Genomic DNA, 24,221 nt, shown 5'->3' with positions numbered 1-24,221 from the left:
GCCCAATTGGAGACACTTAACAATGAGTAATATCATATCTTTTAACATTTACTATGTTAGTTAACATTTAGCAGATCTTTGTTAAAGTAGTAGCAAATCTTTCTTAAAGTAGTCTCTTCGGTTACAAAAGTTTTAATATCATTCTCTTATTTAAAGCATTTGATTTTCCAAATTTCTCCTTTTGTCTCTCATAAACAGGGAGAAGAGGAAACTTTCCACTTATTCATCATCATTCATTCTGACTGCTAAAGAGATCCAGGCTCCTAACAGCTAATAAATGAAATGGAGAGGTTTTAGAAGACAGTAAATAAATGTACAGGACGCCGAGGGAGGTATTTCTGATTCCTGGCAACTGCAAACAGTGAATAAACAACCAAAGCAGGCCTTCTCAGTTAACAGCTTGGGCAATATCTGGTGTGGTCATTTAAGAGCACTGCACTATGTCTCTGCCCCAAACATTTCCTCCTCTTTTGCTTTGCTGACAAAAAAATTTCTGCTTAATCAAGGTTTTGGGTTTAGAGTAAAGGCTTTTATGAAATAAAAATATTATACAACCCTGTAGTTATGCTGTGCAACTTTCTCAAGCCCTTTATCAGAAAAACCCAGCTTTACACAATGATGATAAAAGCATACTTGGAGCCCAGGAGAAGATGTGTAATCTCTCTTTATTGTTTCTATGGGTCACTGCTCAGTTGATGAAGAGAGAGCATTTCATGGGTCTCTGACAGTCTTACTGCCCTGATTTTAAAAATTTTTTTTCTATTCTACCCATTTCCTCTCTTTCTCTCCATGGTACTGGATCCTCTCCATTCATTCTTTGTGTCAAAAGTCAAGGAGACACAACAAATCTTTGACTGGGGATTCCAGACCTGTGTCATCCATTAGAGTAGTCACTAGATACACATGGCTATTGAACATGTAAAATATGACTAGTGTGACTGAATTTTAAATTCAGTTTAATTTGAATTAATTTAGATTTAAAAATTGAAGCTGTTAAACACCACTAAACACAACTTTATTATTTTGGTAAAACTATATTTCACTCCAGCCGTTGAAAAGTTACCATGAGTTGAGATGGACTGAGAATGTCAAATACACACTGGAGTTCAAAGACCTAATATAAAAAAATAACATAAAATGTCTCATTAAAAATTTTTATATGGCCTTGTGTGTGTAGCTCATTCCTATAATCCCAACACTTTGGGAGGTCAAGGTGGGAGGATTACTTGAGGCCAGGATTTAAGACCAGTCTGAGCAACAAAGCAAGACCTCCATCTCTACCAAAAATAGTAATAATAATGATATTTATTATTATTATAGATAATATTTATTGTTATATTGAAATAAAATTTTGGATAATTAAAATAAATGATATATTATTAAAACAAATGTCACTTATTTCTTTTTATTATTTAATATGGCCATAAGAAAATACAAAATGATAAAGGTGGTTCTCATAATTCTAATTGGGCAACATCTGGTTGTTTCATTTGGATAGCACTGAACTCTCTCTCTGCCCCAAACATTTCTTCCACTTTGGCTTTGCCAAGATGATTGAAAAAATTATCTGGTTTGTTCAAGATTTTTGTGTTCAGAGTAAAGGCTTTTGTAGAATAAAAATAAATAATCCTATAGTTACACTGTGCAACTTCCTCAAGCCCTTCATCAGAAAGACCCAACTCTCTAGGTTCTCACATTCTTCAGGATGCACCCACCTACTGAACACAAGCCATTCTCCTAGTTATATAGTTTGCTTTTCATAGCATATATTCAGTGCCAAGAGGCTCCCCTCCTTCCAGGGTGAGAAAAACAAGGGATGGGGAACAAACCTCATCCTGAAGCCATCATCAGTTCCAAAACTCAGCATCACTGAGAATACCAGATTAAGCTGCCTTCAGCAGGGTGGGGAACAAAGACACTGGGCCAAGGGACTTTTGATGGTTGGGTTAGGAGAGAAAGAAAAGGAAGGTATAGACAGGTGTGGGAGAATACTCCAAGGCATGGAATGTTTTTAGGATAGCTAGTTGGATGCTGATTTAAGAGAGAGGGCCTTAGGCATGAATATCTTGGGTTTCTAGGAGGAATGCATATATTATAAATGAGAAAGAGGCAACTGAGCAGAAGATGAAAAAAAATCCTAAAAAGAAGCTTTGGGATAGATTATTGGCAAGAATTCTTATGGAAGCATCAGTTTAAAATACATGACATTGTGTCAAATATCTTCTTCCAGATTCTACTCCTGGTCTTCTGTGTAGCAGAGTTCCATTGATGCTGCATCTGTGTGCCAATGACCCTATTTCGTCCTTTATGCCTATTGCAATGTCCCTTTGAAGAGGCAGTTGAGTAGGTGGGGAACAAACAATTTCTCTGCAGTGTTCTATGGTCCAAAAATGTAGAATTTCAGTGGTCATTTATGTCATTTAAACCCATTGATACAGTTTTAGATCTTTATTGCATCCAATGCCCTGATTTTAAAGGGGTGGGGGAAGAGAGAAAGAGAGTGAGACCGAGAGATTATGTGCCTTGCCTAGAATCAGTCACAACTCAGGATCAGCTGAAGCCCCTAGAAACAGAACTGAACTGGGTCTCAGAACTGGTTCCTGAATCCGAGTTGATGTCTTTCACTAACATGTCACTTACACAAGTTTTATTTATTTTGATAGATTATTTTTAAATTTTTATTTTTTGTGGGTACATAGTAGGTATATATATTTATGGGATACATGAGATATTTTCACATAGGCATACAATGCACAACAATCACTTTGGGTAAATGGGGTATCCATCACCTCAAGCATTTATCTCTTTTGTCACAAACAATCCATTTATAATCTTAATTATTAATAAATGTACAAAAAATTTTTATCAACTACAGTCACCATGTTGTACTATCAAACACTAGATCTTATTCACTCTTGTTCTCTTTCTTTGTTTTTTTTTTAAGACAGTGTCTCACTCTGTTGCCCAGGCTGGAGCACAGTGGCACGATCATGGCTTACTGCAGCCTCAATCTCCTGGCCTCCCACCTCAGCTTTCCGAGCAGCTGGGACCACAGGTATGCAATATATATATATATGGTGCATATATATATGGAATTGTTTTCTGTAGAGACAGGAGTCTATGTTACCCAGGCTGGTCTCAAACTCCTGGGCTTAAGCAATCCTCTCACTTAGACATCCCAAAGTGTGGGGATTACAGGCTTATGCCTGATCCACCATGTCTGGAGCAGGTCCTATTCATTCTATATAACTATATTTTTGTTCCCATTAACCATCTCCACTCCTCCTGACACTACGCTTGCCAGCCTCTGTTATCTATCATTTTACTCTATATCTTCATGAGTTCCATTGTTTTAGTTTTTAGCTCCTACAAATAAGTAAGAATATGCAGTCTGTATTTCTGTCCTGACATATTTTCCTGAGCATAATCATCTCTAGTTCCATCCATGCTGTTGCAAATGACAGGATCTTATTCTTCTTTATGGCCAAATAGTACTCCATTGTGTATATGTACCACATTTTCTTTATTCATTCATCTATTGAAGAACACTAAGATTCCTTCCAAACCTTAGCTATTGTGAATAGTGCTACAATAAACAAGTGAGTGCAGATATCTTTTTGATACACTGATTTCCTTTATTTTTGGTATATTCCCAGCAGTAGGATTGCTAGATCATATGACAGTTCTATTTGTTGTTTTATGAGGGACCTCCAAACCATTCTCCATCGTGGTTATACTAATTTATATTCCCACCAACAGTGTAGCAGTGTTCCCTCTTCTCCACATCTTTGCAAGTATTCATTATTGCCTGTTTTGGATAAAAGCCACATTAACCTAGGGTGAGATGTTATCTCATTATAGTTTTGATTTGCATTTCTCTGATGATCAATGATGCTGTGCACCTTTTCATATATCTGTTTGCTATTTCTGTGTCTTCTTTTGAGAAATGTCTATTCAGATCTTTTGCCCATTTTATTGTTTTTTTTTCCTATGGAGTTGTTTGAACTCCTTATATTTTCTGGTTATTAATAACATGAGGGTGTCAGATAGGTAGTTTAAAAATACTTTCTCCAATTCTGTAGGGTGGTATCACGCTAATTATAACTTGCACTTACAGTTTGGGCTTTCTGCAGAACCTAGTAGATTCTGGGCTGCCTATAGGCTGCCCTTGTGTGTCAATGGTCTGGTGAAGATTACTGTGTATTTAACCCAGTACCTTTGAATTTTAAATGTATTCTGGTCACAGAGAAAACATTCTCTGGAAGATTTTTTAGGAGATAAAAATGATGGTAGAAATGCTAAATTAATAAGCTTTGGGGTAAGAAAGTATTTCCAGAGAATTTTATCCCTTGTTTTAGAAATTTCCTTACCTGACCATCAAGCAATATTTTATGAGAAAAGGAAGAATTTGGTTAATATCAGCTATATTAAAACTAAATTAATTAAAATTAATTAATATTAAATGCTATTTATAAATGTTTCAAAATCATCATTGAATAAATAGCTTAACTTGGTGATTACAAACCAAGGGTAGCTTCAGGAAGCTAAAGCTATAAGCCAAGCTAATATATGAGAAAAATCACATCTTTTTTTATAAATATGGAAAAGCATTACAAATGGAACTGTTGCTATAAGGAATGCAATATACGGTATCTAGAAACTACTGTCCATATACAGTAAACTCTATGCTGTATCGTTTCATTCATTTTTTTTCAGCGAAGAGATAAATACATAACTGTTTGTATTGGTGGTGCTTTTTTTCCCCATTACCATACGTAAATGGAATGAATAGCTTCTCTGAGGATGGGCAGCGTAATATGTGGAATTCCTGCTTGCTATCTATAGGTAGTTATTTGCATATGAAATCTTGTGGACGTGAGACTGAAAATGTGTGATTTATAAGCAAAAGGAAAAAAAAGCCCTTTAAATTCTCATGTCCTGCATTTCACATTTCTGGTGATTTATAAGCCTTTCAAAGCTCATGTTATTAAGCAATTCAAAATTTCTATGCCTATACATGTTTAGCTAATATTAACTCAACTAGCCACCCTGTGGCATTTTCCATGCTGTTCTTCATTTTTTCCGTCTATATTTTTTCTCCTCTCGTTTTTTTAGAAACGTTATTCCTATTTCTGTCACACTGTCACCTTTTAATCTGTCTTGCAAGAATGTAACATCAGCAGCCAAATGAACCTAGGAAAGAATAAAAGAACAGGTTTGTGTCATTTAATTTAAAAAAATAGAAAATTTTTCTCAGTCTTTTTTCAGTTTTTGTTACTTTCCGCATGAAATTATTTTAAAAATAGCTTGTTCTGTGGACGAAGGACCCTTTATGAAGTGTCCTTCAGAAATGGTCCAGCAGTGTGTCAGCTCTGTGGTGTGAATCTGCAAAGAGAAGGGTGGTCCAGGCCAACTAGGATGACTGGGACACCCAGACATATAAGCCTCTCCCAAGCTTAGCTCACTGTGCAATGCTGAACTATGGATCCATCTTCAGAAGAACACAAATTCTCAGCTCGAAGATAACCTTGACCCAGTGCGCTTAGCCAGCAGAATTTCCAAGGATAAATGGATTCTTGATTGCTCTCAAACAGATTTGCCCCAAATCATTCTGTCGTTAGCTAAATAGCATAATCACTTGTCCCAACAACATTTAGCAGCACTTATGGCTTTGTGAGCTTTAAGAAAAATATCAATTAAATGAATTATAGATATAAAATTAAAGATTGAAATTACAGACATGAATATTTGATACTCAGGCCTTCTTTTCCTCTGTAAGGTATTTCCCATTTCCCAGACACTGAAGTAAGCAGGGTTTACTTCTGTATTCATTAAAATGTGTTCACATAAGAGCACAATGATGCTGCTGACCTATAGTGTATTTGTTGAGAGTTACTTTGACTTATTGGAATAAATAAGATAAATAAGTAAAAGCACCTAGTGAAAGCAAATAATACGTGAAAAATGCCTACATGTAGCAGGCAATTAAATAATATTCATTGAATCTTACCTGACTCACTCCCCTCCCTCACTAAGAATTTCTTAGCTAGCCAGCCTCAATTTGTTAAACCATCAGTGTACCAAATTATCCAGCCCATACTGGGGTCCTTGCAATACCTACCATTTAATAGAAGGATGTAGATTGCACTTGGAAATACAGAGGCAAAAATTCATCCTCAACTTTTTCTTCCATAAGGTTTTTTAAGTCTTTGTCAAAATTTAACAGAAAATAAATTAACAGGGAGACGATATTGAAGCTATTTGGGTATTTGGGGCCACATGAGGTCTGATACCAGCTATCATTCAGCAAATATAATCAACTGTTATCTATAAGAGTTGAAGACATTGTTACCCTATTTTTTACTTGGTTTTATTGTTTCTCCCTTTGCCCATAAACTCCCAGAATGCTTTCCCATCCCTTCCTTGATATCATGGCCACTGACTATAGGACAAATCTAAAAAGATGTTAGGGTAGAAACATGGAGAATCTGTGTGAACAATACATTATTTCTATTGTTTTTTATTTTTTATTATTTGTTATTCTATTTTCCCCTAACTATCACAAATAATTAAAAATTACATGCATGCCTCGTTACTGGGTAGCTCATTACATGGCAAGACTTTGGTTACTATCTGGTCCCACCATTCTCAAAAGCTAAGCTTCTGGGAAAATGAGACTCCTCTTCTTAAACTGTTGGCTCACCAATCTGCGACAGATTTTCTTCTTTCCCTCCACTTTCCCAAAAGAGCTTTTACCAAGGCCTTCCCGGGTCTTTCGGTTCCTAAATGTTGTGAATATATTTCAGGTCTGGTTTAACTTAGACTCTCTGCTGTACTTGTTCTTATTAATCACTCCCTCTTCTTGAAATGCTTTCCTTCCTTATTTCTATGACTCCATTTTTTCCTACCTCTGATTTCTCTTTCTTAGTATCCTTTTCAGCCTTTGTGCTCTCTGTTTAACCTAGTTATTATATTTTATTGCTTCCTACAGTTCTGTTATTCCCTTTGCTTCTTGCTCTACAGACTCTGCCTAGTCATTCTTTTCCAATTCTGATGCTTTTTCAATTAATGTCTCTCTGTGAGCCTCAAACAGGGATAAACAACTGCTTGCTCGATAGCCTCACTTGTATGTGTTAAACACCTCAACCCCAGCAGGCTCAAAATTGAACACCTCGCTTTGTCTCTACCAAGCCCAAATGTACTACTCTTAGTTTTGTTCTTGGTTTAATAGTACAACCATCCCTACAGGTTGCTCAGAAACCTACAAGTCATTCTTGAATCTTTTTTGCAATTTCGTCCCTTTCAGCCAATTCCTAACCTAGTCTTATCTGTTCTTTTTGTTGTTGGTCAAATGGTCTTCCTCTCCCCATTTCTGCTGTAAGGGCTCTGTTCTGGTTCTACCTGAGGTTACCATCATAACTTACAAAGTGCCCTCATTCTTTCCTTCAGCATTGTTCCCTCTGATATACTTTCATTTGGTTGATAAAGAAATGAAATTCCTAAAACACAAATTTCAAAATATTACTCCACTGTTTATAGACCTGTATTGACTTTCTGTTGCTTTCAATATAAAAATCTCAATTTGAAAGCTTGTCATATGAATCCCTTTTTTAAAAGTCAGGCTTCTGTAAAGAATTTAAACCTCCTTTCTCATGACAATCTGCCTTTCAATTTATATGTCAGTCATACTGAACTAATTGAAGTTCCTTGTTCCTTGATTCAAACAATCTTTATACCTTTGGACATGCTGATTCTTCTACCTGTTATATTATTTTCTCCTGCTCCTCTTACCCAAGGCTTTTATCTAACTCCTATTTTTCTTCCTTCAAAAGCCAACTAAGAGTTTCCTTAGGAAGTCTAGGAAGTCTTTACTGCCACAGATCATTTCATAGCCTTAATTATACTTCTTCGTACATCTGATTTTCCATTAGACTGAAGATTATTTAAGGGCAGCAACTGTGTCTTGTTCATCTGTGCATACTCAGTACCTGACACTTAGCAGATATTAATAACGTTTTAGTTAAACCAATGAATAATTCAGGTGTAAAATCCGGCCTCTAAAATAGCCTGCAATGATCCCTACCTCCTGTCATTCACACCCTCAGATAACCCCCTCCCACCAGGCACCAGGGTTGGCAGCATAAGTAGCCATATTGTGATTAGATCTACGAAGAGGTCCATGTGGCTAGGAACTTCATGAAGCCTCCTGACAACTGCCAGTAAGGCACTGGGGCTATGTGAGTGAGCTTGGAGGTAGATTCTCCAGCCTCAGTCAAGTCAACAGAGGTTGTAGCCCTGGCCAGCAGCCTGACTGCATGTGTATTAAGCCATGAAAGACTTTGAGTGACAACCACCTAGCTAAGCTGCTCCCAGATTTCTGATTCTCAGAAACTGTGTGAGATAATAAATGTTTGTTTTTGTAAGCTGCTACATTTTGGGGGTAATTTGTAACATACCATTAGATAGCCAATATACCTAGCAAAATGAATTATATGTATTGGTTATCTTATCTTAGCCTTAGAAGGACTAAGAGAGTCTCCATTCATTCTTCACTTATTCAACTTTACCATTTCCAAGGCACCTCTGATAATCCCACAGAGTAAGTTGCAGTAGCACAGAGAAGATCGCCCAGCAGGGAGCTCTTCCACGAACTCCACCAGAGGATTCTTGTCTAGAATCAGGGAAAATTCATTTCTGCTTGAATTGTTACAGGTCACACTTGGTGTAATTCCCAGGTACATCTTGAAAGCAACCTGATAATAAGAAAACGAAATTACTAAAACTTGGTCTAGAACCAATAACTATTAGCAGACTAAGCAAATACCCTGTGATTGGCATTACTGCACAATGGTTAAACACATGGAGTCTATAGTCAGGAAGTCTGGCTTCACCCTTAGCTTTGCAATTTATTGATCCTATAATGTGAAATTTTTTAATGCTTTTACTTGTAAGAGGCTAATTTCTGTGGAAATAATATGGCTTGTAAAAAACTACATTAAAGCATTATTTTCAATCAATGTTTTAAAAGTTATATATCCTTTAGGGGAGTAAGAAATTAAAACACTATTTAGGCATCAATATATCAGCTGATATTTGCCACACTGATCCTAGCAAAGTATAAAACCCTGGATTAGAAGGGACCCAGGACACATTTGCCACAACAGTAAGGTGACAATCAAAGCAGAGGATACTAGGGACAGATTAGACACAGATTAGACCCAATAATTCATTTCGGGAAGTGGAGGGAATAATTTTGGAGTAGTCGTCCCTTATCTGTGCTCTCAATTACCTGTGGTCAATATTGTTTGAAAATATTAGGTAGAAAATTCCAGAAATAAACAATTCATACGTTTTAAGTTGTGCTTCTGCGTAGTGTGATGAAACCTCTCACTGTCCCCTCTCCATACTGCCCAGAACATGCATCATCCCTTTGTCCAGTGTATTCACACTGTTTATGCTATGACCTGCCCATGGGTCACTTAGTAGCTGCCTTAGTTAGCAGATTTTTGAAAAACATAGTATATACAGGGTTTGATACTATCTGAAGTTTTAGGTATCTACTAGGGGTCTTAATTGCAGGTATCCCCTGTGGGTAACAGGGGACTACTCTATTGTGGAAGACAAATCTCTAAGGAGCAAGTGGTAGTAGTGGGAGGCACATAAATGAATTATCAAGTAACTTCACAAAAAGTCTGCTGTTTTATAGGGCTTGAAGAATTTTACAATGTGGAAATGGAAGAAATCTTGCAGACTATGTCTTTTAAGCCCTTAGTTTCACAAATAGGTAAACTGGTGTTCAGAGAAGTCAAATGATACTGCCAAGATCATGCTATAACTTCCTTGGTTCCTAATCCAAGGCAATTTCTTTTCGCAAAACACGCAGGCCTGGACTTTAAAGTTTATTAATAAAATTTTGTCAGCTTGATACGTTGCCATCTTTCAAGTGTGGAAATTAATTAATTTTTAAAATTAAGAGCAGTGTAGGAGAGAAATGGAAGCAATTTTCTTAAATTACTTATAAGCTGAAGAACTAAGAGATTCCTCATTTATTCTTCATTTATTTCAAAAGACACTTCTTGAGCACTACCAGTCTAGCACAGTACCTGGCACACAGTAGCCATTTGCAAGATAAATTATAGAATGGGCATCTATTCTGTGTTTGAGACTATGTTTAGTCTCAAACATAGAAAATGCATGGTATTGACTGAATGTTTGCCAAGTAGGCAAGACTGGGGGTCTGGAGGGAAGTGACAAAGACATTCTAGGTAGTGGGAACATGTCATGAGCATAAAATACCATGATGGGGTTCAGGGAAACTCTACATCTATCAACTTGTAAGCAGTTGTGGGCCTCAAAGGTGTGAACTGGCTAATGCAGAATTGAATTTCAGTTTTAGGGGGATTCTGTTCTTGTCAGCATAGAGGTTGGATTTAGGGTTATGGGTGGGAGTGAGCATAAGGTCAAGGACAGAGATACTAATCAAAAAGTTTCTCTTATAGCCTAGGAAAGAAATGAAGAGGGCTCTTCTACTTTTGATTTTCCTTCAAAACTCAATCTCTCCCAAAACTTTTCCATGTAAAATGCACATATCCCAAATCCTAAAACTTGATCTCTAACACTAGCTATTTTAGGAAGATAGAAAATGAAAGAGGCAAAGTTGAAGGCATTCCCCCTAAGAAGTGCAACAAGACAGGGATGCCTACTTTCACCACTTCTATTCAACATAGTGCTATAAATAAAAATCCCATCCATAGCAATTAGGCAAGAGAAAGAAATAAAGGGCATCAAAATCAGAAAAGAGGAAGTCAAGTTATCTCTGTTTGTAAGGTTAATCATATACCTAGAAAACCCCTTAACACTCCTCCAAAAGACAACTAAGTTTGATGAATGAATTTAGTAAAGTCTTAATTTACAAAACTAATGTACACAAATCAGTAGCCCTGCTATACACCAACAACAACCAAGCTGAGAGTCAAATCAAGAACTCAATCCCTTTTACAATAGTTGCAAAAAAAAAAAAAAAAAACCTCCACTGAGGAATATACTTAATCAAAGAGGTGAAAGATCTCTACAAGGAGAACTATAAAACACTACTGAAAGATGTCATAGATGACACAAACACAGGGAAAAATACGCCATGCCCCTGGATTAGAAGAATCAATATTGTGAAAATCACCATACTGACCAAAGCAATCTACAGATTCAATGCAATTCCTATCAAAATACCAACATCATTCTTCACAGAATTAGAAAAAAAGCAATTCTAAAATTCATATGAAATAAACAAACAAACAAAAAAACCCAACAGCCAAAGCAATCTCAAGCAAAAAAATAAATCTAGAGGCATCACATTACCTGATTTCAAACTATACTACAAAGGTATAGCTATCAAAACAGATTAGTACAGGTACAAAAGTAGATACATAGACCAATAGAACAGAATACAGAACCCAGAACCAACTGATCTTTGACAAAGCATACAAAAACATAAATCAGAGAAAGGATACTCTATCCATTAAAAGGTGCTTGGAAAAGGAGATAGCCACATATAGAAGAATGAAACTGGTACTTGTCACTTACCATATGCAAAAATCAACTCAAGATGGATCAAAGACTTACATGAAACCATAAAATTTCTAGAATAAAACTTAATAAAAACTCTTCTGGATATTGGCCTAGGCAAAGAATTTATGACTAAGACCCAAAAAGCAAATGCAACAAAACCAAGAATAAATAAATGGGACCTAATTAAACAAAAAGCTTCTGTACAGCAAAAGAAATAAACATCAGAGTAAACAGGCAACCCAAAAAAATGAGAGAAAATATTTGTAAACTATGCATCTGACAAAGGACGAATACCCATTATCTACAAGGAACTCAAATCAGCAAGAAAACGACAAATAATCCCATCAAAAAGTTGGCAAATGACATCAATAGACACTTCTCAAAAGAATATATACAAATGACCAAGAAACATTAAAAACTGCTCAAGGAAATGTAACCTAAAACCACGAGATATCATTTTACCTCAGCCATAATGGCTGTTACTAAAAAGGCAAAAAACAATAGATGTTGGTATGAATTTGGTGAAAAGAGAATGCTTGTAGAATTCTGGTAGGAATGTAAATTAGTACAATCTCTATAAAAAACAGTACAGAGATTTCTTTCTTTCCTTTGATTTATCTATTTATTCATTCATTCATTTATTTTTGAGACAGGGTCTTGCTCTGTCACCCAGACTGGAATGGAGTGGCCTGATTTGGCTCACCACAACCTCAGCCTCCCGGACTCAAGTGATCCTCCCGTCTCTGCTTCCCAAATAGCTGGGACTACAGGTGCATGCCACCAAGCCTGGCTAATTTTTTTGTTTGTTTTTTTTGTATAGAGATGGAGATTCGCCATGTTGCCCAGGCTGGTCTTGAGCTCCTGGGCTCAAGCAATCCACCTGTCTCCCAAAATTCTAGGATTACAGGTATGAACCACCACACCTGGCCATGGAGATTTCTTTAAGAACTAAGAGTAGATCTACTTACTATTCATTCCAGCAATCCCACTACTGGGTATCTACCCAGAAGAAAATAAGTCATTATATATATATATATTTTTAAAAACCTGCACATGTATATTTATTACAAAACAATTCACAATTGCACAGATATGAAACTAATCTAAGCACCCATCAACTGATAAACAAGAAAATGTGGCGTATATACACCGTGGAATACTACTCAGACATAAAAAGATAATGAAATAATGTCTTTTGCAGCAACCCGATGGAGCTGAAGGCCGATATTCCAAGCGAGGTAACTCAGGAATGGAAAACCAAAAACCGTAGTTCTCACTTATAAGTAGGAGGCAAGCTATGTGTATATAAAGCATATGGAGTGGTATAATGGACTCTGGAGACTCAGAAAGAGGGAGAGTGGGAGGGGAGTGAGGGATAAAAAAATACGTATTGGGTACACATATTGGGTGACAGGTGCACTAAAATCTCAGAATTCACCACTGTATACGTGTGTGTGTGTGTGTGTGTGTGTGTGCAATTCATCCATGTAACCAAAACCCACTTGTACCCCAAAAGTCATATATATATACACATATATATATAATGTGTATATATATACATATATATAAAATGTGTATATATATGAAAAAGCAAGCAGATCCCTGTCTTCTAAATCTTAAGTCATAGCAAGAGAAAAACTTCATCATAAAATTCTAGGTTTGGAAATTTGATTTGTCTCCTGATCAATTGGCTGAAACATCTTTCTGTTAATGTTGATTCCTTACACTGGAAAATTCCTAGACTATTATTTTGTGTGAGTGAGAATTTCTTTTCTGGTTTTCAATCCAAACCACATGGAAAGAATGTAAAAATGGAGGCTGTGCACTTTGAATTTACTCTCAGCATTTAGGCTGCAGTATTACAGCCCAATATTCACCAGTAGGAGGCATTATCTAAACATGTTGAGAAATTTTCATTCCTAGGGAAATGACATTGTTTCCTTATCTGGCTGAATTCAGTCTGAGAAGAAGGACTGTTGTTTCTAATGAAGAAAGAGCTCCACCCTCGGGCACTGCCACAGCTGCTCTGTCAATAACAAAGGCATAGCATTTTCCCTCTTATGCATCTCCAACATGGATGCTTTTCAGGGCATTTTAAAATTCTTCCTTAATCAGAAAACTGTTATCGGTTATAGCTTCATGGCTCTGCTGACTGTGGGAAGTGAGCGTCTCTTTTCTGTCGTGGCTTTTAAGTGCCCCTGCAGCACTGAGAATACGGCCTATGGGCTGGTTTTCCTCTTTGCTCCTGCCTGGGTGTTACTGATCCTGGGATTCTTTCTGAACAACAGGTCATGGAGACTGTTCACAGGCTGCTGTGTGAATCCCAGGAAAATCTTTCCCAGAGGCGACAGCTGCCGTTTCTTCTACATCCTCGGCCAGATCACCCTGAGCTCATTGGTGGCTCCAGTGATGTGGCTTTCTGTGGCTCTGCTAAATGGAACTTTTTATGTATGTGCCATGAGTGGAACGAGAAGTTCAGGACTCCTGGAACTGATTTGCAAGGGTAAGCCCAAAGAGTGCTGGGAAGAACTTTACAAAGTATCTTGTGGCAAAACTAGCATGCTACCCACCATCAGTGAAGAACTGAAACTGTCCCTTCAGGCCCAGTCTCAGGTAAGAAAAGACAAACTCGCCTTTTTCTCCCAGTGTGAGCTTGAAGTATTCTCTTTGTCCTCCTTTCAGCCAGGGCTGAGTCTGTATCCTGTCAGAATATTTTGAAACTAAATGGAAACTGAAACACAATGCAGCATTGACGCTATCTCAGGAAAAGCTTTTTAAAGGCTGGATGGCTCAGTGAAGTTGCTGACTGGATTATCTTTTTTCCTGTTCCAAAAAGAAAATATCCTCTGGATTGCCCATATGTAAATACTTAAGTAATTTAAAACAGTCTCCCTGGGTTGCCTTTGTAAATAAATAATACCTAACACTGAATCATAAATTGAGTGTTAATGGCAGAGCTGTAATTAGAAATTACTGCCTTCTATCAATTATTTATCTTCAAGTTAGTTTCTCAAACACATACATACATTATTCATCTATTAAAATGTAGCTGAACGAAATGAGTTAATACTTTTCAAAGTTGCGTGTAATATAATTAGCGTAGAGATTCTCTTGAATGATTTCTGGCAACTGCTATCTCTGTGTATACATACTGTCAAGACTGAGAAGAATTTTCCATGTAAAGTAGAAATCAGCAATCTTTAAATAGCCTTCAGTGAAAATGTGACCACACTCTCTAGGGAGGTTATGTTCTATACTCTGTGCTATACAGCTAAAGGAGTTCTTAATTACTTCAGAAGCTCAAGATCGGGGCATTGTTTTATTTAACAGAAGGAAATTATATCTTTATCTAATTGATACGAGGAAGTAGCCTGTCATTCCTCCAGGCACATAAACACAAATCCAGATGTACAGCCTTAGGAAGAACTGGCTTCCCATTTATGAGTAGTAAGAATTGCATTCCCAAAAGCAAAACAAGCAGTAAGAGTTCATAAGCAGATCCACAAATTGTCAGAAATGCTATCTGTTTCAAAATAAAGGGACTGAAATAGCACTGTTTTACTTTTTCAACAAGCATTTGCCTTGGTAACAACACATGAAGGCAAAGTCTGTTTTTAAAATCATACATTACAAAGCTGGTTGGCGGTAAAGTCATACTCTTCATAATTGATGTCAAGAAATGCTCCAAAACAAAATCTTTTCTTTAATGCATAAAGCACATCTTAGATAAAACATGTCAGGCTCCCAAATGTCTTGTGTCTTTTATTGAAGAAGGGTATAACTTACAATTCTTATGATAGAATGATTGATTTATGGTTTATGTCCTCAGGCACCAGCCTCCATTTGACAGGGCAAGGCCCAAACACTTTTCACTGTGTGAGCACCTCTTCTCTAAACACAGGCACAAGGAAACCATGCACATCATGTCATAGCTTAGGCTGCACACACTGACCTGCTGATTTTTCATCAGAACGAGAAGGACCTGGGGCTGATTCCCGTGGGAAGATGCATAAGAAATGTAGGCAAGAGGAGTTGTATCAATAGCAGGTGCTGACTATAGAGGTTCAGACAGGCAGGAGGCAACGTATAGTCCAGACCAATAATAGTTGGGCATGTGGCTGGAGGTGGAAAAGTACATTCATTCATGGGTGGGGCAGAAAAACAAACAAAAACTATCTAGCTGGATGACTCTCTATTCTTAACAAAGGTAGAATGGAGTAGTGGAAAGAGCTCAGTCTTGGAATCGTCTGGCCTTGAGTTTGTATGTTGACGCTACCAGTCACCAGCTATGTGACCTAGAACTGGTGGTTCAACCTCTCTGAATCCCAGTTTTCTCATAGTTCGTGGTAATATCATCTACTTTGGAGAGTTGTTGGAAGATTTAGAGATGATAGACATAAAGAGCCATAAAGCTTCTGGTACATACTAGGTGTTCCAAGTCAATGAGGAAAACTGCCAGGGTTTGGGGGAGGACATATAGACAATGGAACACTGTTGAGGACTGGTATGGAAGCATCCACCATGCTCTAGTTTGACTCTGGGTACTGTGAATTGAGGGGAAGGATCAGTCAATGCAAAGGTCATGTGAAAGGGGGAAGGGGACCTAAAGCTGATGGAATAGTTTATAACTCCAGTGGAACTGGCTAAGATACTAAGATGAGATGGCCTATAGAAGCCTCAGCTGTGGAAAAAGAGGAAGACAGATGATGAAGGAAAGAGGAAGATTTAAGGTAGCCAACCACAAGCCATTCAAGGACTTTCACATGATGGCAGTTGTGCCTCACTCATTAATTATAAGTACAGAAAGATATTATGAGTTCAGTAATACATTTACGTAACTGTATATGCATTTGAAGAATCGCAGCATGTAATATTAGCTAGAACTTAATGAATGCATGTGTGCAGCATCATTTCATTAGGTCCACCAAATTACCCTTCAAGGTGAGTAACCCCTATTTCACAAGTGAAGAAACTGAGATACAAAGAATATGCATAGTAAGGGGAAAGTTTATATTTAAACCTGAGTAGTGCCAGTCCAGAACTGGCATTGGTGCAGAGGTTGAGGGGGAGGACAAACACTTCATAGCTGAGCCAGAGGTTGGGAACCATGAATTTAAAGCTTATTTGTGCTTTTGTTATGGTTTGAATGGGTTCATTTGTAGATTATTATTTCTATTTTCAAATAGGCCCATCTGCTAAAGAATATTAATACTTGTCCTGGCTTGGTGGCTCACACCTGTAATCCAAGCACTTTGGAGGCCAAGGAGGGCAGATCACTTGAGGTCGGGAGTTCAAGACCAGCCTGACCAACATGGTGAAACCCCATCTTTAAATAAATAAATAAATAAATAAAAATAAAAATAAAGAATATTAAGACTCATTTAAGCTAAATGTCCAGAGACACTTTGAAAAAGTGTTAGTTTTCTAAATACAAAATTAATTCCAATTATGAAAACAGAATTAGAGGGAAAAAAGTTAGAAGATAATTTGAGCTATTTAAACTTTTGCTTTTAGAATTCACAAGAAAAAAAAGCTGAACTATTTCATATGCAGGAGTTTGTTTTTTTTTTCTAATTACCAAAAATCAAGACAAATAATTTTCAAGTTTTGAATGATCCTAAGTTTTTCTCAGCCTTTAAATTGTTATAGCTTCAGCTTCCTGAATGTATCATCTGTCTCCCTTTTCCATGCACAGTGAGTAATGACAGAAAAAAAATTAGTCACTGGCCATGTATATATTTTTATCAGTGCCTAAAAACACCTGGCTGAGGAGCTGGTCATTTGCTCAAATGACCACATTTACTTATGCACAGAATTTTTTCCTCTCACACCTAATACTATTAGAGCTTGATTTCTCTAAGTCTTATATAATCTATACCTTGTACTCTTTTCCATATGCCTGCCTTCTGGTTATTTCTTTGCACCAGCAATGTTGGGGAGGAGAAAAGAGATTAGGTAAACCCTAACTTTATTTTGAGTTAATCCAACAAATTCAAAAGAGTTTAAAGTGTTTAAAAATTAAGATGAACGATTTCAAATGAGGTATGCCAAAGACTGTGGTAATAATTTAGCTATATACTTCTCAATAATACCACCCCAGCTCCCTAAGTGACTTTGCTTTTACATGTACTCAATATTTCTTTCTTCTTAAGATTCTAGGGTGGTGCCTGATTTGTTCAGCATCTTTCTTCTCTCTGCTCACCACGTGTTATGCTCGCTGCCGATCTAAAGTTAGCTATCTTCAGCTGAGTTTTTGGAAGACATATGCACAAAGGGAGAAGGAGCAGTTGGAAAATACGTTTCTGGACTATGCCAACAAGCTGAGTGAGAGGAACCTGAAATGCTTTTTTGAAAACAAGAGGCCAGATGCCTTTCCCATGCCTACGTTTGCTGCCTGGGAGGCTGCTTCAGAGCTGCATTCTTTCGACCAAAGCCGGCAACACTATAGCACCCTCCACAGAGTGGTGGACAATGGTCTGGAACTTAACTCTGAAAATGATGAGACGACAATGATTCTTGTGGGTACTGCCCACAATATGTAGTTCATCTACCATCACTGACTCATGGTGTTGAGTGGTGTGCTCATTTTGGGATCCTCCTAATGTATCACCAGCAACCTCGGTATCTTCTGTATTTTCTTACATTTAGCATATCTTTACAAGACAGTAACACAAAGGAAACTGCTTTGAAGCTCTCAAGTGGAGTATCAGAATGTGCTCAAATTGATGCTGGGGGTCACAAAGGTGCTCTTGCGTTGGTGGAGAGTGGGCTCAGTAGGCCCAAGTGTTGCTCCAAGATCTAAGATTTTATCATTCAACAGACAGACTTATGTGAGAGGGCTCATCAGTTTCTGTAAATATCGGTTGCAGAATTTAGGGGCAGAGGCAATGGCTTGTGAATGAGCAAGTTACTCTTAACAAAATTGCCCTACACAGTGGCTCCTGCAGTGTGATCAGCAGGATAGAATTAAATCCCTCAGAATCTGAAGACCTCAGTCCTCAAAAATAATTAGTTGCAAGAATATGATGCCTAAAATTGAAAGTTTTACGCACGTTTTCACTGTATACTGAAAATATGCCCCTGGAAGCAGAGCTGCATCATGATTTTTGTGGATTTTATGTACTTTTGCCTTTGTGAACCACTTCCTACTTTCAAAATAGTAGTAATAAATATATAGATATATAACAAATATATATGCAGAAATATATATTCATAACTGCATTGATAAAAGGTGAATATATTAGCATTTTCTTCAACCTAAGTTTATATATTTTCTTCTGATTTTAAAAGAAATTAAAAACATTTTTGTGGGCCCCTAAAAGTATGGTGGGCCTTAGGCACAGTGCTTACTAGGCTGTGGGTACATCTTAGTGGGTTTGGGCTACTATAACCAAATATCATAGATTAGGTGGCTTATAAAAAATAGGAATTTGTTTCTCACAGTTCTGGAGGCTGGGAAGTCTGAGATCAGGGTGCCAGCATGGTCAGGTTTTGGTGAGAGCCGCTTTCCAGGTTGCAAACTGCTTGCTGACTTCTAGCGTCCTCCCGTGGTGTAAAGTGAAAATAAGCTCCCTCGAGCATTTTCCAGAAGGCACTAATCCCATTCCTGGAGGCTCCACCTTCATGACCCAATTACCTCTCAAAGGCTTTACTTCTTAATACCATCAGCTTTGGGGTTAGGATTTCAACGTATGAATTTGGGGGAGACACAAACATTCAGACTATAGTAGAGTAAATTGGCCCTGACTAAAGGTCTGGGACACTGTCCAAAGCAGTACTGACATAAAACTGTATTGCAGTCTTACACTTATCAGAAATAATGCAAATTTTGCATTCTACAATGTACTATATCCATGTTAATGTATACATATATATGTGTATGTGTTTATGTACATAAATTCTTAATCTCTGAGTAGAATTATGCTTAAAAAAAGAACTATGCTTTGTACTGTGGCTCATACCTTATATCAGTGGGAGTCTATATCCCCTAGTTTGAGAAACATGAATATAAACTTACTACCATGAAACATGATGGCAAACTGAATCCTATAGGTATATGACCCAGAACATGTCTATATTATTGCCATTTATAAGAAGAATTATATATTTGGTCTTTCCTCCCATTCTGCGTGCAGAGCTCCTAAAACCTTTGGGACCTCCCAAGTGATGTGTCTGGTAGTATGCTAATGAGATGACTGATGGTTAGGGGCTTCTAAATGGCCTCAGAATGGGATCTGGTTGCCAGGGGAACCAACGATGTGTTTAGAGGGTTGGAACTTTCAGCCCCACTCCCAGACTTTGGGGAAGGGAGAGGAGCTGAAGGTTGAGTTGATCACAAATGGATAGTGATTTAATCAATCATGCCTAAGAATAAAGCGTCCCATAAAAACCCAAAAGGACAAGGTTCAGAGAGCTTCTGCATTGCTCAATACATGAGGGATGGTGTGCCCAGAATGGGCATGGAAGCTCCGTGCCCCTTCCCCCAAACCTATTCCTGTGCATCTCTTCCATCTGGCTGTTTCTGAGTTATATTGTTTTATAATAGACTGACGATAGTAAATAAGGCTCTGAGTTCTGTGAGCTGCTCTAGCAAATGATGAAATCTGAGAAGGAAATCATGGGAACCTTTGCTTTGTAGCCATGCCAGACAGAAGATGTGAGTAATTTGTGACTAGCGTCTGAAGCTGGGGGAGGTCTTATGGGACTGAGCCGTTAACCTGCTGCGGGTCTGCACTTTATACTGGTTAATGCCAGAATTGAATTGTGAGATATCCAGTTGGTGTTGCAGAATTTGTCAGTGTGGGAGAAAACCCACACAATTGGTGGCAAGGAGTGTTCAGTGTTGAGTGTGAATGTCAAAAAAAAATGTTTGTCTTTTCTACGTATAATATCCTTGGGAACTTGGAGGTGCAGGGTCAGACGTCTTTGTGTGTATGTGGCAGGGACATACACGGATTAGGGATGTGAGGGGGTAGAGTTTTCAGAATGCAGGGAGACAAAATTCAGCAAAGAATTCTCATTCTTAATCTTTCTTGACTTAAACTTGCCTGCCCTTAAGTATCAGTATCGTGAAGAAGCTTGTTAGAAACGCAGAATCTGACAGTATCTAAAACCTGTTGACTCAAGCCTGCAGTTTAACATGATCTTAGCTGATTCCTGTTCAGGTTAAATTTGATAACGCTAGAGTGCTGGTTCTCAAACTTTAGTCCATATAAAAATCATCTGCAGGGCTTATTAAAATGTGGATTGCTGAACTCCACCTCCAGAGTGTCTGATTCAATAGATCTGGGGTGAGGCAAGAGAATCTGCATTTTAACAGGTTTTTAGGTGATACTGATTCTGCTGATCTAAGGACTACATCTTGAGAATAACTGCTCTACAGCACAGAGCAGGGTATTCTGGGGAGGGGAGGCTGTAAGAAATTCAGAATCCCGAGCTGCACTCCAGATCTACTGAATCAGTCATCAACCTGTCCAAGACTTCGGAGTGCCTTTCCATTCATTCAAGGATACCTTTTGTCCTTTGGGAATAGTTTAAAGTTTACTTCACATAAGTTTTACATGTTTCTTGTAAACTCTATTTGTAGGTGTTTTCTTTGTTCCTATTGTAAATGGTTTCTTTTTCCCACTGTATCTTTCTAAGTGATTGTTATCTGAGTACATGAAAAGCTATTGTCTTGTGCTTATTAATTTTGTGTCTCTACTAATTCTCTTTTGTTTATAGGGCTTTTTAGAATTTGAAAGTAAACATTTTGCAACCCCTAATGACATAATGGATCTAGACAATAAATAATGAATTCTAAACTATTAGGTGAAAGCTGAATGGGGTCAGGCCTTTTGCAATTTGAAGCCACTCATCTATATTAGCATCACTAAAAATCACAACCAGATATTATGTGCCTTATGAGGCAAGGCAAGAATAAATACATAGTACCAACTGTGAAATATTGTTTCCTAAAAAGCTAAACCTAATACTTGTTTACAAGTATTTAGACATTACATTGCTAGTTTATAGGAAATGTGAGCAACAGAAACAAGGCAATTAGCACTACAAGAAGACAACCAGATACACCTAGACACAGAACATTCCATCTTACATATGACTTAGTTTCCCCACAGATTAACAATATTAATAAAAGGAGAATAAAGGAGATATAAGAGACTTAATAACCAGAGATGATATATAGACCTTATTTGTATCCTGTTTCAAACAACCAACTGTAACAAGATATCTTTGAGATATTTAGGGAAATATGAATGAATATTAGATGACTTTTAGAGAATTATTAATTTTGCTATGCATGATAATGGCATGCTGGTTTATGTTTTTTAAAAAATTCTTCAGTTAGAGATGCATATTTTAATATTTGTGTGTGAACTGTCATGATGTCTAGAAATTTCTCTAAAATACTCTAGGAAAGGCCGGGCACAGTGGCTCATGCCTGTAATCCCAGCACTTTGGGAGGCTGAGGAGAGTGGATCACCTGAGGTCAAGAGTTCGAGACCAGCATGGCCAGCATGGTGAAACCCTATCTCTACTAAAAATACAAAAAAAAAAAAAAAAAATTAGCTGGGCATGGTGATGACAAGTGCCTGTAATCCCAGCTACTCAGGAAGCTGAGGCAGGAGAATCGCTTGAACCTGGGTGGCAGAGGTTGCAGTGAGCCAAGATTGTGCCATTGCACCCCAGTCTAGGCAACAAGAGTAAGATTCTATCTCCAAACAAACAAAAAATTACTCTAGGAAAAATAAAAGTTTAGGGAGAAAGCTGAAAGATGAAACAAGAATGGCAAAATATGGAAACTTTTGAAGCTGGATGGTAGGTACATGGAATTCATTACATTATTCACTTTACATTTGTATATGTTTGAAAAATTTCATAAGGTACACAACAAAATAATTCATATGCTAACCTCAGTTATTTTGCTGAAGTTTTGCCAATCACCTCCTGCTTGGCTGGAGTTTACCTTCTAGTACCATTCTCAGCAAGGGCTCGCAGGAATGTCATTCCCTGAATGCTTACATATTTAGCCTGTTGGCCTGTTCTCTACTTGAAGGACAGCTTGGCTGGTTCATACTTTGTCTACGTGAGTGTACTGTAAGCATCATTTCATTGTCTTTTGTCACTGAATATTGCTGAGAAGCCACAGCCTGATGTCTGATGCTATCTTTATTTTTTTCTTTATTACAAACATGATGTTTTATCCTATATTCTCATTGGTTACTTTCTTTATCTTTCACGTCCAAAAATGTTAAATAAGCCTTCAGGTACATCTTTTTGGGTCAATTTTCTGCTAAAATTTATACCCTTTCATTGTGGCGAATCATTTTGTTTTACTTCAATAAAAGAGTTGGAAAATTTTCAACTTATTTTCCTTTCTGTGCTATATGATTTTCAATAAACTATATTGTTTTGAATTCAAAACTAAACTGCTATGCTCCTATTGGAATTTAATTTAATTTAAAAAAACTAAGTTAACTTGAAGTTTTGGCTCTTGTTTCATTTAAGTTTCACAAGCATACTGGGAGGGAGGTATTACCTTTTCTATTTGTATATATAATACTAGAGTCCAAAAAGGCTAAGGTGGTTAAGCTACTGTTAAGTTATAGAACATCATTTTAGGCCTACATTTGTCTAATTCTAATTTCCATCACACAAATTCTACCTGATTTTAGTACATTCTTGAGTGTTCATATAACCTTTCAAAGTATGTTCCCTTATTTGTAAAATAAGGATGTTGAATGAGTATATCTCAAAGTCTCTTTCAACTCTGTTGTCCTAAATCTTAGAGCCAGTAGTGTGTGAATTCTCAGTCAGTTGGATTCTTAGTGTCCTCTTGGGAATTGAGGTCTATCTCCAAGTTTCCTGGCCTCTGTCTGGGCCCCTTGACCCTTTCCCATCCTGAACAGCTTTTTAACCTTGGGTTTCTAAATATTTAGGATAGTTATGCTCAAACTGTGCTCCTACTGTATCAATTAAGTAAACTTTCCATTTTATTTTTTTTAATTTCCTTAGATAAAAATGACAATGGATATAGAAGAATTTTTAGCAGTGGAAAGTTTATAAAAGATTTCAAATGGTCTCCAAACTTTAAATTTTATAGATTTTAGAGTCCACCTTTCTTTCTGGCCAGCTATCTTTTGATAGTTTCAGGTTTCCTGAACCTACAGCCACACCAATGCCAAGAGAAATCTTTACAAGTTTTAAATTACAATTAAAGCTGAGATTAAAATGAATGAATTTCTTCACCTAATCACATTCACTGGGTCATTTCAAGAAATAGGAATACGTCAGCAAAATAAGAACTGGTGATATTCAATAACTTTGCTTAAGAACAGTACCTTAAGATATATGCATTTTTGGCAATTTACAACCTATAAAATAGTGACTAGTTGCATTGTAAAAACATTCTGTGTGCCTATATTTTATCATAAAGATGTGCTTCTGCAATTATAATAATTGCTGATGGTTTCAACAGAACACAATTATTTCTCCCAGGAGTTTGTTGGTATTTGCGTCCTGGAGGAAACATGAGAGATAGTAATCAGTGTTTTAGAAAGAGTTACTTCCTTAAACAGTTGGCTAACTATGAGTGGGTTTCATGACCCTATGGATGAAGTCAAGCAATTAAACAAATATAAATTTCCATCTTCTTT

General features: G+C 37.2%; 2 protein-coding genes across 2 annotated transcripts in view; one reads left to right on the top strand and one right to left on the bottom strand.

Annotated features, from left to right (window-relative positions):
* Positions 1-4,581: 4,581 nt before the first annotated feature.
* Positions 4,582-24,221, bottom strand: part of TRAPPC3L (trafficking protein particle complex subunit 3L) — a 44,885-nt gene continuing 25,245 nt past the window's right edge. Inside the window, exons 4-5 of the mRNA XM_012460423.2 lie at positions 8,568-8,753; positions 4,582-5,193 (exon numbers count right to left, since the gene is read on the bottom strand). Coding sequence (XP_012315846.1) covers positions 5,074-5,193; positions 8,568-8,753 — 306 coding nt within the window. The 3' untranslated portion in view covers positions 4,582-5,073. The remainder of the gene's footprint in view (positions 5,194-8,567; positions 8,754-24,221) is intronic.
* CALHM5 (calcium homeostasis modulator family member 5) lies at positions 13,522-22,994 on the top strand. Its single transcript, XM_012460422.3, has 2 exons — positions 13,522-14,178; positions 17,718-22,994. The coding sequence occupies exons 1-2, from the start codon at positions 13,639-13,641 to the stop codon at positions 18,105-18,107; spliced, it is 930 nt and encodes a 309-aa protein (XP_012315845.1). The 5' UTR covers positions 13,522-13,638; the 3' UTR covers positions 18,108-22,994.

Source organism: Aotus nancymaae, unplaced genomic scaffold (genome assembly GCF_030222135.1).
Source record: "Aotus nancymaae isolate 86718 unplaced genomic scaffold, 86718_ANA_hifiasm-v0.15.2.pri h1tg000040l, whole genome shotgun sequence".
In the NCBI taxonomy this organism is placed as follows: Eukaryota; Metazoa; Chordata; class Mammalia; order Primates; family Aotidae; genus Aotus; species Aotus nancymaae.
This window is presented reverse-complemented; position numbering and strand designations above follow the sequence as displayed.

Excerpts from the sequence above, each read along its gene's own strand:
- CALHM5 (XM_012460422.3), top strand. The coding sequence starts at position 13,639 with ATGGATGCTTTTCAGGGCATTTTAAAATTCTTCCTTAATCAGAAAACT. Across the intron at positions 14,179-17,717 it reads CCCTTCAGGCCCAGTCTCAG|ATTCTAGGGTGGTGCCTGAT; the intron begins GTAAGAAAAGAC and ends TTTCTTCTTAAG.